The sequence below is a fragment of the Gouania willdenowi genome, chromosome 9 (assembly GCF_900634775.1).
Source record: "Gouania willdenowi chromosome 9, fGouWil2.1, whole genome shotgun sequence".
NCBI lineage: Eukaryota > Metazoa > Chordata > Actinopteri > Blenniiformes > Gobiesocidae > Gouania > Gouania willdenowi.
This window is the reverse complement of record NC_041052.1, coordinates 16,349,251-16,362,807: the sequence shown is the minus strand read 5'-3', so window position 1 is coordinate 16,362,807 and position 13,557 is coordinate 16,349,251. Positions and strand designations below refer to the sequence as shown.

The following is a 13,557-nucleotide window of genomic DNA, read 5'->3' as shown; positions in this document are numbered from 1 at the left end:
TGTCCAAAAGGGACTTTTTTCATTTTTATTCTTTTTCTTTTTTTTTAATCTTTCACTGCATATTTATAAACTTTGTTTGCTCTTTAATTTAGATGCACCAAGTCCCATCATCGTGTGTGTGTGTGTGTCAGTGTGAGGAAGGTGCAGAGGTTGCTAGCAGCACTTTTTCTTCCGTCTGCTGTTCCTGGTGAGTTTGACCACGTCGTTCTGTTGTTGCTGCTGCTGTTTGGCCAAAACCTCCTTCTTAGCTCTAAGAACCAGCTCCGTGATGCAGTTAAACATCTGCACACACACACACACACACACACGCACGCAAACACACAGTGAATTAACAGAATGAAGAAACCCTCATCATCAGTATTAGGATTTTTTCAGATGAAACAATAAAAGCTGAATTAACCGAGGAGGTAAAAAACTAAAGGGGGGGTAAAGGCGGAGCCGTTGGGGAGGCTACATTCAAAATCATGCTGGCTTTCGAAAATCGCCTACCCAACCTAAATTTACCACAAATTGATAAATCAAAATTTATACATTATATTCATGAGTAAAAAGATGGATTTGTCCTTTTCGTGAATGATTTTAGATTTGAGCTTTTGGAGTTTTCAGTTTCATTGGCTTTTTTCTAATTTTACAGACTTTTCGTTCAGTTTCGTGGACACAAAGAAACAAATAAAATAATCTAAAATCTTTCCAGATGTTTTCGGTGCAATGGTAAAAGGTGAATTTAAATTATTTAGCTAAAAAGCAGCTCAAATATCCATCAGCTTTGTAGCCTCATAAGTCTACGTGTTTTAAACGTATGTCCCGTTTCCCTCATCGACAAATATATTCTATCTGTATTAGATGAGAGGATGATCTACTGTGGTTTAAAGCTCAGAGAGCAGCTGATAGCCCACATGTCCGTGCGTTACCTCTTCAACGTTGATGTTTTCTTTAGCGCTCGTTTCAAACAGGCTGATTCCCATCTGCTCTGCAAACTTCTGTGCGTCAGTCGTCTCCACCACCTTTGAGTTTGGGTCGTCGTTCTTGTTTCCCACTGAGAGGAAGAAGCGTGTCACAGATTAGTCTGTGCTTCTGAGAAGGAGAACGAGGCGATGGCGGTGAAAGGGTTGTGTTGACACCATCAAACTCACCTAATATTCGGCACACATCGTCACAGTTCTGGTTGATTTCATGTAACCATCGTTTTACGTTGACAAATGACTCTGCGCTCGTCACGTCGTAAACCACGATGACCCCGTGTGTTCCTCTGTAGTACCTAAACACACACAACGCATAAGTCACATTACCGATGAACTGGTGAATTGAAACGTTATAAATACATACAAAAATGGATGTTACCAAAAGCATGTACATGACGCGATTAAAGAAACCAGATGTGGTGTAATGAATCTACTGGTGCTCGTTGTTTCTTGTGATAAACTTCCGTCTGTGTTGACGGCTGCCGTTACTGGCAATTTTTTTACTACCCTCAAAAAAGCTGTAATTGTTTGTGCAAAAGTGTCAAATGTGTCAAAAAGTTCTAACATTTATTTTTCTTCACACCAGCCTCACAGTAGATAGTCAGTCAACAGTTTATCTGGATACTATTTGGACCGTAACACTGTTCGGTGAAGTTGGCAAATACAGTATTCACAGATTCAGAATTCCAGCATCAATAACTCTTTAACAAAACGTCTCCGACACACAAATTACACCTCTTTGCCATTGGTGTGAGGTGGACAACATGCTAGAAGAAGAGTACCCCCCGTCTGTGGGTCCACTCTGTGTGGTGAGCTTAAAACATGGAGCTCTCGTCCATAGTTTCCCCGTAAATATCCAAATATCGCACAAACAAGATTTAATTTTAAAACAGAGAAACGCTGCTCGTCTGGTTTCTGATTCTTCTGCATTTCTGTTTTGGTTTTAAGTCAGTAAAACCAAAATAACCACACTGTTTATTTGTTATTTTGATTTGGTTTTTGAAACGGAATTACCAAAAAAACGAAGGGTACACACTACATTTTACACATAGAGGAGTGTTCAGTTATTCTGTATAAGTAAACCACAAAGTTATAAAACAACAAGGCCAGCAGAGGGAGACAGATCCAACGTGAGACATTTTAATCATTTCAGATTGAAAAATACTAAACCTACACAATTTGAAAACCTCTATGTCAACTGAAGCACAAATTAAAAGTCTTTAAATCAGAGCTGTTCAACTACATTTTCACCTGGGTCACATTTTAACACAAACAATTGGAGCTGGGCTGAACATTTACACATCTCAATCCAGTACAATTGTATGCAATAAATAAACCAGGAAAATCTAATTACATATTAGCCCCGATACTGCACTGATATACTCGTACTCACTGATATCCACTGCATGAACTTTTTGAAATTGTTTGGATTGTCCACCAGGGGAAGTTTGAGTGAAATGTGGACACTGCAACAGTTTAATTAATGTTTTGTTCATGTGAAATGTGCTGCATCCTCTGCAGAAAACACACAAGGGGACTGTTGTCTATGTGTGTGTACGTGAGTAACGACACCAGTGCCAGTGTCAAGTTCCCGTATAATAAATGTATTATAATTTGTAGTTCACACTTGTGTGTACATCGTTTTTTTGTTTTCATACCTAACAAAGCAGAAAAGAGGTCATGATATTTTCCACATAAAACAACAAAGTTCAATGCTTGACATTGAACATAAAAGAATAACTGTTCCTTTGCATTTGCACAGACTTATAAAGAATAGATCTGTTCCTGTCAAGGCAAAAAGACTCTATGTACAAACTAGAACCATAACATCCATTCAGGATTACGCATGAACAAACACCACTAAACTAAACATTTTGTTCTTTGCTCAAAGGCTAAATGTTATGCATGTTGGTGGTTGTATGTTTAGGATAGAAACAAACAATCTGCCTAAACATCTACAACCAGCTGCAGCTAAATAACAGGCGTAGTGGATACCAGCTAAAACACAGCCCAGCTGAGGGTTGACATTGTTTGGATGGTTTCAGGTCGTCAATGGTACAAAGCATGATTGTACCAACGGACGCAAAGTTCAATACTTTGCACAGATACTGTATTTACTGAGAAGATTTGGGAAAGCAGGAAAATCACACATTAAATAAACTATCTATACGAGAAATATACTTAAACACCAAAAACTATTATTGGTCGCAGAACTTATAGGCCTAAATGGTACAGTATATTTAATCGCTCTGTATTGACCTCAGACATTTTCAACTGAAATGTTGACCTGATAACATAACTTTACTCCTGCTCATGTGCTAAGCTAACTAAAACACATGGCGCACCTCACTGGTACCGAGTTCCTTTGTGAAGAATTCCAGGAAAGGGAAAAACCTTTATATTTCCTAATTTAAAAATAGAAGCAATATGAAGGAATATGAAACAGCCACTGCACAGGCTGTGAAAAAAGACACGAAATATGTGAACAAATGACAGTAACAGTAATTTCTTTAAGGGAGGAACGTCTTGATTAACAAATGTACTTTTCTGAAAACGTATCAACCTTTAGGGGGAAACTAAACTTTTTGTTTAAAAATCAGAATATTGGGTTTGACAGTTTTCAGCCAAACAAGTCAGAATAATAATATCCATATGGATGCATCACCGATTAGATGGAAACGTGCCATGAGGCAGCTTTGCTCTCACATCTGTAATTTAGAGGATCTCTGAGTAACTCCTCCCAGTTTGACAAACCAGTGGAGTTTTTACTCCAGCTCTCGCTAAACTGCTTCCTCATATCACGGCCAAGCTGCAGACCACAAAGAGCTGCTGGTGGTTTGAGCTGCAGTAGAAATGAAAGCAGCTTCACATGAAACAGATAATGTGTGAGTTGTTTGTGACATTAGAACAGAGCAGTGTTCATCAGGCCTGACAGCATTTCAATAGTCAACCATTAATGAATCAATTAGTCCAATCGCTACATCATACACAACCACAACTTTTAATAGATTCAACATTGCATCACTTTTTGAATTTAATTGTATGTACGTAACTCTATAAATAAAGTGCATTTATTGTTATTGTTGGTATGGTGCTTACTCTGTATGAAATTAGTGTGATAATTTTAGTGGTGACCAACTTAACTGGTGATGGACTTCCGCAGTTAGTTGCTGTGGTAACGGAGAAGGGTGTTATACGTATCTGTAACATGCGAGTTGCAGAGGACTGAAAAAGTATCACATGAATGTCTGAGTGTGTTGTTAACACTGCACGAGCAGACACTAAACTGAAATAAATCAACAATACAGTAAAATTGGTCCCCAACCACCGGGCCATGGACCAATACTGGCTCGTGTACCATTGGGTACTGGGCCGCAAATAAAGAATGAAGTTTTTAAAAAATGAAATGTATTTTGATATCATGAACGTTTCTGTAAATATTATTAAGAATTGCGTAGAAGTGGCAAAGTACGCATATTTTTTTTTTTAATGGATTTACTGTATTATTATCTTTACTCATTTACTGCCAGCCATTTTCAGAGCAGCCAATCCCATAATGCCAGTCGTTTTAGATGATTTTCACTGATCTTTCAAGAGCCACAGAACATTTTGTACTATGACAATCTGTGATCAGATTCTGAAAGATTAGACTCTCTACTTTCATCAAAAAAAAAAAAATTCTGTTTATAGCTTGTTTCGTTCTTCTGTACTCAGCAGTTGAATAGAGGCACATTTCACACAAATCGCCAGTTTGTGACAAAAAGCTGAAAAAAAAAAGCTTTTTTCTGAAAAAGTCAGTGACTTTTTGCTTTAGTGACACCTCAACATCCGTTTCCTTCTATAAAACCAAAAAACAACACTGAAACCAGGCTTTTGATGGCAACATTGTTATTATTTGGCAATCTGGGTGAGAAATGAATTGTTTGCTTCAAGTCTCCCCCCGTCATTCTCCCCACACGCCACTTCCTCCTTCTCCCAGACATGCCGAATCTCACCGCTTGCCCCATTTTTTTGATCGTTTTATCTCACTATCGCAACACTCAATAGTCCACTTAGTTCTACACATGCTCTGGTCGAGTGTGCACTGCTGGGAACTTCAGCATCAACTCTCGTAGCGCCATTTTCTGTCTCGTAAACTCTTTTCCTCTTCCTCTGAGCTCTGCCCATTACGGGTTATCTCTCATCCAAAGGTGCGCTGCTACCACCTACATGTCACCTGTTGGTCACTACATCATGGTACAAGCTTGATATTCACGTGAGAGCTTCGTCACACTGTCTCCTAGCAACACAATTGACGTCTTTGGCAGTCAACGTTACTAAACCAATTGACGTCTTTGGCAGTCAACGTTACTAAACCAATTGACGTCTTTAGACTCTACGTGACGTCTTTAGACATCAATGGCAGTCAATTAGTTAATAGTCCATTCTTTTCCACATTTGAATTCTGACCACACACCTGTATTTTTTGTCATCCGATTGTACTTACGTCGAGGTGATAGTGCGAAAGCGTTCCTGTCCTGCCGTGTCCCAGATCTGGAGCTTCACCTTCTCCCCATTGATCTCCACCGTTCGGATTTTGAAGTCCACGCCGATCGTGGTGATATAGCTACCTGTGAGCCGGCACACAAACACATAAATTAGTCTTTCTCAACAACATAAATGTAAAAAAAAGGTTGAAATTGTTGCCGAGAGACACACCTGAGAATGTGTTGTCTGCAAACCGCAGGAGGAGACTGCTCTTCCCCACTCCTGAGGAGGAAACACAAGGAGACGTGAGCCCAAGGACTCTACATACACTCATCTACCTATAAAGCAAGCAATCACTGTCTGTGTGTGTGTTCCTCAAATATCTCTGCAGATCAGGCTCAGAATGACCTGGGACTTTCAACATGGCTGCTGCTTGGTTCAAAGGTGTGCAACGTCGGATTTGTTTGGACTGCAATGATACTGTTCAACAATTATTTCTTAAAATTGTCCACCAGGAGTGGAGCCAGCACAGTCACGTGGCGCCAGAGCCAATCACTGGAGAGCTGGGACTGATGACATCATCACTGTGGCGGTAGGACTGGTGAGCCTTTGCTGGCTTTCATCAGTGGCACAGCTGGTCTGGTTGGATGCGGCCTGTCCTGGCCAGCAGAGCACCAACACTCCGCTGGAGTGGCTTCACTTTTGGCTTGCTTTGGGTGAACCGTGTGTGTTTGTTTCATTCCGAATTACATTTGCAAAAGGAATTAAGTGTTTACAAGGTCAAGAGGATTTAACTTTTATTCTGAATTACAGAGGAATTAATGCTCCCATGTAAACATGAGTGTCTCAAAGTGTTTCTCCAGGCATAACTTCATGCTGGTGCATCGCTTTTTCCCAATTTATTCATTTAAATATATGAAAACACAATAGTTATCACTCTATACATTTCACAACAAACCTATATGTTCCTGACGTCCCACCTTCAAACAGAACCTAATTTGGCCATCCATGAAAAAGCTACTTAACCACAATACATACTTCCTACGGGCACTGCACTAGCACACATCAAACAGCAGAAAAAGAATCAATCAAAGGCTTCGCACAGTGAGAAAGGGCTTCTTAAACAAAACATGGCTTTCATGGTGTTTCATAAAGGTCATTCACTCCTTGCCTGATAAAGCCACAGCCTGTGCTAAGATCAATGAGGATCTTTCTGAGCCACTCACCTTAAAGTGTGGCTCGAGGCAGAGCTGTGGAGTTTATGATCGTCTGCTTTTTGATTCATTCATCGAAGCCCTCGGGCAAGTAATAAGACTTAAGAACTCAAATGAAAGTAATGAAATGGCTGGAGGAGAAAACAAGGTCACGATGTTCACCAATGATGTGCAGTTAGTGAATAAAAAGTACACGTTCAAAAATGTCCTTCAGTAGAATAGTAACAATACATAAATTAATAATCTACTTTACACATAAACATAGGGTGCTGATCATTGGAGTTGGCAGTGATAAATTATTTACTTTAAATTTTACCTACGGGAGAATCGATGGAATAACAAATAGAGCTGGACGATATATCGAGATTTAAGATGTATCAACTTTTTTTATTTGGCAATATAGAAAATTACAATATTACCTATATTGATATTTTTGTCTTTTATGACTTCTTTTGTTTTAAAACACTTGTTTTAGAAGTTGCTGTTTTCACTGGTTCTCAGAACAGCATTAAAAGCACGGTAAGATGGATTTCTGAGTGAGTCCTAAAACTCAGACCTTCCCCTAAACAAGCCACACTACAGAACTCACTCACATGTGCTGTCCCTTATAGGATAAAAAGCCCAAAGTGGCACATTTTGTACAACTATTTGTGAATAAGTGGCATTTGGCATCAGCATATTTATCTCTGAGTCTGAATTGTCTTTCTGATCAGACTTCATTTGAATTAAAATGACCAAAATGTATATGGTATATATCGCCATTTTGAGAACAAATATCGAGATATGAGTTTTGGGCCATATCGCCCAGCTCTAATAACAAATGCCATTCTAAATCTAAAATGCATTCAAAACCAGGTCAGGGAATTAGTTTTGGAGCTGATAAAAACATGTTGACACCTCAGCTCTATAGTGTCCCTATCTAATAAATAAACATACATATACATAATGAGATCTCATTGTTTTAATAACAATTAAAAAACTCATCCTGTAATTGTGTCGTTTTCATTTCAAGGGTAAGAATTAAGAAGCAGTGATTTCTCACTAACCGTCCTCAGGGGTAAATAGAGGAAAGTCTAAGCTTTACAAAGTATTAAAGTTATTCAATTTGAAGCACATCAGCCACTTTAATAAAAGACGACCTTTTTAAAAACCGCCATCTCAAAAGGTTGCTTAAATCTTAGACATCCAACGGAGGTTTAGTCTGTCACCCTGCTTCAGGTCTGAACAGTTCAGGTTAAATGGCACGAGCTCAGCTTTCATCAACACATGATTTACATTCTCGATGAAGTTAAATCTCTGACCTCAAATCTCAAGTAAAATCAAACAAATAGAGCTTTTTATAAAGTTCAGTGCGGCGCTAAATGCTTTCATACTTCAAAGTCTCAGGTTGCATCCTGACTCACTTTATGGTGGTATTAGTCTGTGTGTTTTTTGTTACACAAAAGGGAAAAAACAAAAACAAGTTCCTTCAAGAGTTCCAGGTCCTTGTCTCTACACAACAGCTCATTGAACTCTCATACGTCCGACCAACGGTGGTTTAAACTTTAAAGTCAGAAGCAGCTCGACTTTCATCCCCTTCCACGAGTCTCTGAGGTCACAAGTACCCGTGACTGCACGCTACGACAATGTCACTGCTAGCCTGCGGCTGACTATTGTGCTGCTGTCGCCTCATGTCTGACTGATCTGACACTAAATGCTCTCAGGTTGCTGCGAGCTCCACACTCTGCGGCGTTCAGTGAAAACAATTACCCAGGCTTCAAAGCAAGATGAAAGAACTCGTCAGCTCAGAGTTTCGGCCATAAAGTCAGCAAAGACATTTCCTGTAGGTAGTACAATGTTCTAATATCATCCAGTGAAAAATGAAAAGTGCAGCTTAACAATGATGCTGCTGCTGTACATAACATGTACAGCAGATGATAGCGACCAGTCAATGGTATGGCTATGTGAGTTCACAAGTTAGTGGAATTGAATGACCTGAAGCCAAACATCTGATTTGAAGCTTGAGAGGGTTTGAAGTAATTAGGTGTTGCTTGTGTGTAATGGGACCTCCCTCTTCCTCCTTTGGCTGGTGTCTTCAGGGTTTTCCCCCCTTGCTTATGTCTCTCTCAGGCTCTAATTAAAAAGGTTGCACAGATGACATAGACCTAAGTATGGATTAACTATTTTGTTTGAACTGTGTTCCTGTTGTAATACACTGTGTGGAAATATTCTGAGAGTTTTAGTCCAGGCTTAGTGCTTTGTTTTATCAGCAATATTCTGTTATGTGTCACAACTGTTCTCTTTCGTCAATGTTGTATTTAATACTTTTTACATTCTAGGTTGCCTTTTAAAATCTGACCAGAGACACCAGATGAAAACTGGCCTCTTTTAGCTAACTCTGGCTGATTTACAGCATTGCCCCTTTTAATAATCAATAAATTCAATTTCATTGTAGGGTAAAATGAATGGGACAGAGCCTGGTACGACGTCATTACCCAGACAGCATTGCAACAAAAGAAATAATAGCGGCCTACAAGTGAAAATCATTTTATTCCAATTTCATACAAACCTAGATAAGTTTAGAGATTTCAATATGGTTTTTATAAAGCTGGTACAAACATTGATCATAGAGGACAAGAACGTCTTTGTAGCCAGGGGTCGCTTTAAACCACAGCATCAGTGAAATACACAGACAAGCCTTTGGGATCCGAAGTGAAATGAAACAGAATATCGACATCGATGAAATCAGTCACATTTGATCAGAAATCCTTTCAGTCCTGCTCGTTTTACACCATTTAGTCCGTTTATCCACTATCAGTGTGTGAGTTATTTGATGTATGTGCAGTTAATCAGCATCATAGCTTTACAATCTGAACGGATCATGTGAATACGTGTGAATGGTTGGCACCGCAGATGCTGATAAACACTGTGACTCTGTGTGTGTGCGTGTGTGTGTGTCGCCTGTACTCGGAGCAGCTGACTGAACGATGGTCAATGAATCCAAAGATCGCTCACAAAACCGCTGAGCTGCAAGACAACGCACAGGGAGGAGCTGCAACCTTCACTCACTGTTAGCATTAGCATGCACCTGTAGCTACTACATGCACTTTTTATTTTAACCACTCGGTACCATTTCATGCATTATTTATCTCATCTATTTGGGCCTCGATGCTTGTTATAAGCATATTTGGGACAAACATCGAACCAGCTCTATGAACAATTCAAATGCTCATCTCATGATATTAAGGAGCAGCTTGTACTCAGTATAACAATAAATATCACAGCGTGAACCCATAAAGACAAGTTAAACAACAAGCAAGAATGTGAAGCTTTACATTAAATTAATCATTCTAATTGTAATTTCTACATTAATTTGTAATAATAATTTGACACGTAGGAGATTTAGCACTGATGCAATTGTAGCCTTGAGTTGACCATTTAGACATTAGTCTGTGACCATGTTTATTTGAATAAGCACACTGTACGCAGAGTGGCTGCGGTGTTCATAAATTAAATACATTTACAATACACACAAAACTCTGAATTTTTCAGATATATTTTCTGAATTTGCGTCAATGGGTAATATTATTGGTGAGTAGTAGAAATATAAGTACTCAAACACCTTCTGCATCCCTAGATGAAATAATACAAGACCATGAAAAAGATAAAGAAATTCAAATAACTGAATCACAACCTATCAACACCTAGTGTACTCGAGTGACAAAGTTCTTTACAATATTATCGCAAAGGTTAAATGTTCTTGTAAATTCACACAGAAGAATACATGCACACATTATTATATGGATGTAGTTATACTCACAACTGTAGCATGTATATTAATTATAAACACTTTAAGACTCAGAAACACAAATAAATATCTTAATTTCCTTCCTCCCTGTTTCTGACAAACATATTATTGTAAGTACATCATTTGAATGGGTTTGTGTGTTTAAACATTTCTTTAGTGCTGTACTTAAACTATTCCTGTTTTAAACCTGAAACAGAAACTCAAACTCATCATGTCCACGTAACCAATAAGAAAAAGCAAATGAACAAACCTTTTATTTTGAAGTAGATGTATTTATGACCTTTTAATTTGAAGTAGATGTATTTTTGCAGTGCCGTAGAATCTTTTTTCAACAGTAAAGCAGTAAGACAGTACCTGAATTTATTAGTGTCTAACACATAAAATTAACCTGACAATATTAATTTTTCACAGCTCTCTCAGTGATGAACAGGGATGATAAATGTTTTATATCAAACTGCACCACATTATCATGTAACTGTGAAACGTTCATTCAATTGGATCACAGCTTGTTTTTAATGGTTATTGTGAGAACTAAAGCCAAATCAGTTTAGAAATACTATCACGAATATACACGCCTTTCAACAAAGCTTCTAAACTCGTTATTTATGATACATTTACAGTCTAAGCAAGCATGTTTTCGTGTTTATAGACCATCAGTTAGGAAAGGACACCAAACCAGCGCTTTCACGACTGTAGTTAGCCTAGCTAGTTAGCCTAGCTTCCAGCTAGCAGAGGACACAACTGAGCAATGAAATTACAAAAACACCAAAACAACCAGCGTTAAAGAGCTTCATATAACTGTGTATGTTTAACGTTCAGTACAAACAAACATTTCCCACTATGTTTTAACAACACGGTTCATTTTTAGGAGCTAGCTACGGGTGTCCGGAGGCGGTATCCGGTGTTGTGGATCTACGGGTACCCTAGCTAACTGGTGACTGCTTTCCGTCTGCGTCAATGGTTGCTGCTGGTTACCGCAGAGCGGTGTGCTACACGGACACAAGTGTCTTTATCGTTTATTAATTCATTTTTTTAAACAGACTTCTACTTTATTCTCTTGGCTGTAGAAGACCCACTGTATGTAGCATCACTGTGTAAAAATTATGATTATATATATATAAAATCATAACTCTGTCCTGTGATGTTGGATGGTTCTGACACATAAGGCATCATTTAGTAAAATACATGTCTGAATGTTGTGTTTAAACCTCTGTAGCTCCACAAAAAGCCTTCCCAATGGTCAGGGATACTGGAATAGCTCTGCCAGCCTTGGAAGAAGACAATACAGCTTCAGGATTGGTTTGAGGACCACTCAAACCAGTTAACGTTTCCTCTAAATTCTTCACATTCTCCAAAATCAACATATCTGGGATGTTCTGGACAAACAAGTCTGATCCACAAACAAACTAAGCTGAAAACCTCCAGGAATTTAAGGATCAGCTGATAGTGTGCCGCAAACCTATCTGCAAACCATAGAAATAAATGTTGTTTGACCATCCTTTAAAATTGAGTCCAAGCATTCACATACATTTTTGTACATTTCCTCCGCAATAAAGTAATATATGGATTTTATTTTTAGGAATACGATTTAAAATAATAATAATATTTTTATTTATCCATCCGTCTGAAATTAATAATTAGTTTTGTTTTTAGGGTCACAAATAAAGAAGATATTTAACTAAAAGTAGCACCATCGGCCAGACTTCAGTTATCATGAAAACCATTAGATGCGTAACATCGGTCTCAATGGTTGACATGCACAGCCCGGAACAAACATCATCCGCCCCAGCACGGACACCGAAATGCAGTTGATTTGCAGATTCCACAAAAACTCCCACTGTGTGAATGTATTATAGCTGTTCCCATTCACGCAAGGATTCAGCAGAACAAAAACAAGACCTTACTTTTGCTTCTACCCCTGTAAAAACACCCTAAGGCCTACTTCCCGTCCCGCATCCTCGACCTCTCCTTACCGCTGTCACCGATGATGAGCAGCTTGAAGAGGTAATCGTAGTCCCTGGCCATGCCGGCAGCTGGTGGCTCACGCCCGCCTTGTTCCGCTCCTTCTGCTCGGTCAGCGCTCCACGACTCCCTCAGGCCCGTCGGTATAATAAATAAATAAACACCCCCGGATGCCCCAATGCGGAAGAGGCCAAATACTACCAATGCCGAGACCCTGCGAGCCTCCACCGGTCCGGCGAAGTTGGTTTTCGGGGTTTCGCGGCGTCAGCAGTCCTCTCCCTCCGCTTCCTTCTCCGGTGGAGCTGCACCCAGGGTAGCCGGGTCTCACTGCGCAGGCTCCGGTCACAGCGCCGCGTCCCGGCCCGGTCATGAAGCCTTGACTCAGGGAAACCCTCATCGGGAAATATTTAGCTTTAATTTAAACCACAGCCGTATTATAAAAATAACACAAACAATTTATTTAGACAAAGAAATAACGGAAAAAAGCGAAAAGGCAAAACTATAACTATAAATTGTATTATTAAATAGGAAAGTGTAGTGTTAATACTCATTCCTTAATGTATTCTAGAACACTGTATAGAAGAACCAAAACTTTAGTGAAGTATTGAAGATAAATGTAACTCTGTTACCATGGTAACAGACTTGCCGACCTTTGTACTTCCTGTTAAGGGGCGAAACTTCCTGCTGGACAGATTGCTCTTTTAACCTGCCATGTGCTAAACTCCGACAGTAAATGTACCACACCTGAAAAGTTGACATAAATCAGTGTTTGGAAGAGATTTAAAACAGCCACAGCACAGACTGTGGAGAATGAATTCTTTTAGTTGCAGTTTCATATTAAAACAGTGGCATGTTAATTGTGCCTTCATGGCATTTTTTAACTAGTGTTTTCAGGTACGTGTACTTTTATTATTATTTTTTAGATAACTGTGTTTGTTATCTTGCTTTCGGGGAGTTAAGTTTTCACCATCGTTTTTCTAAGATGGAAACAGCATTTAAAGTACAAACACTAGATTTGAAGAAATCTATAAAAGCCTTTTAAACACCTCCAGTATTACCTGTACTTGCAGGTAATTATAGATATGCAATGTTAACCTGGTACTATGAATGTATTTTAACCTTTGAAATTATGCTGTGAGTATACAGGTGCTGGTCATATAATTAG

The 13,557-nt window shown here is 39.0% G+C and overlaps 1 protein-coding gene across 1 annotated transcript; it reads right to left on the bottom strand.

The window, feature by feature from the left end:
• rab35b (RAB35, member RAS oncogene family b) lies at positions 1-12,724 on the bottom strand. The gene is made up of 6 exons (XM_028458309.1): positions 12,404-12,724; positions 5,661-5,711; positions 5,449-5,572; positions 1,134-1,258; positions 912-1,036; positions 1-282 (listed from the first exon to the last, which is right to left on the bottom strand). Exons 1-6 carry the CDS (start codon positions 12,453-12,455, stop codon positions 154-156), a joined length of 606 nt encoding a protein of 201 aa, XP_028314110.1. The 5' UTR covers positions 12,456-12,724; the 3' UTR covers positions 1-153.
• Positions 12,725-13,557: the final 833 nt, after the last annotated feature.

What these genes read in the sequence shown, in the direction of transcription:
- rab35b (XM_028458309.1), bottom strand. Translation starts at nt 12,455, where the DNA reads ATGGCCAGGGACTACGATTACCTCTTCAAGCTGCTCATCATCGGTGAC. An exon ending in GCTCATCATCGGTGACAGCG is followed by an intron (nt 5,712 to 12,403) that starts GTAAGGAGAGGT and finishes TTTCCTCCTCAG; the next exon opens with GAGTGGGGAAGAGCAGTCTC. An exon ending in TGCAGACAACACATTCTCAG is followed by an intron (nt 5,573 to 5,660) that starts GTGTGTCTCTCG and finishes GCCGGCTCACAG; the next exon opens with GTAGCTATATCACCACGATC.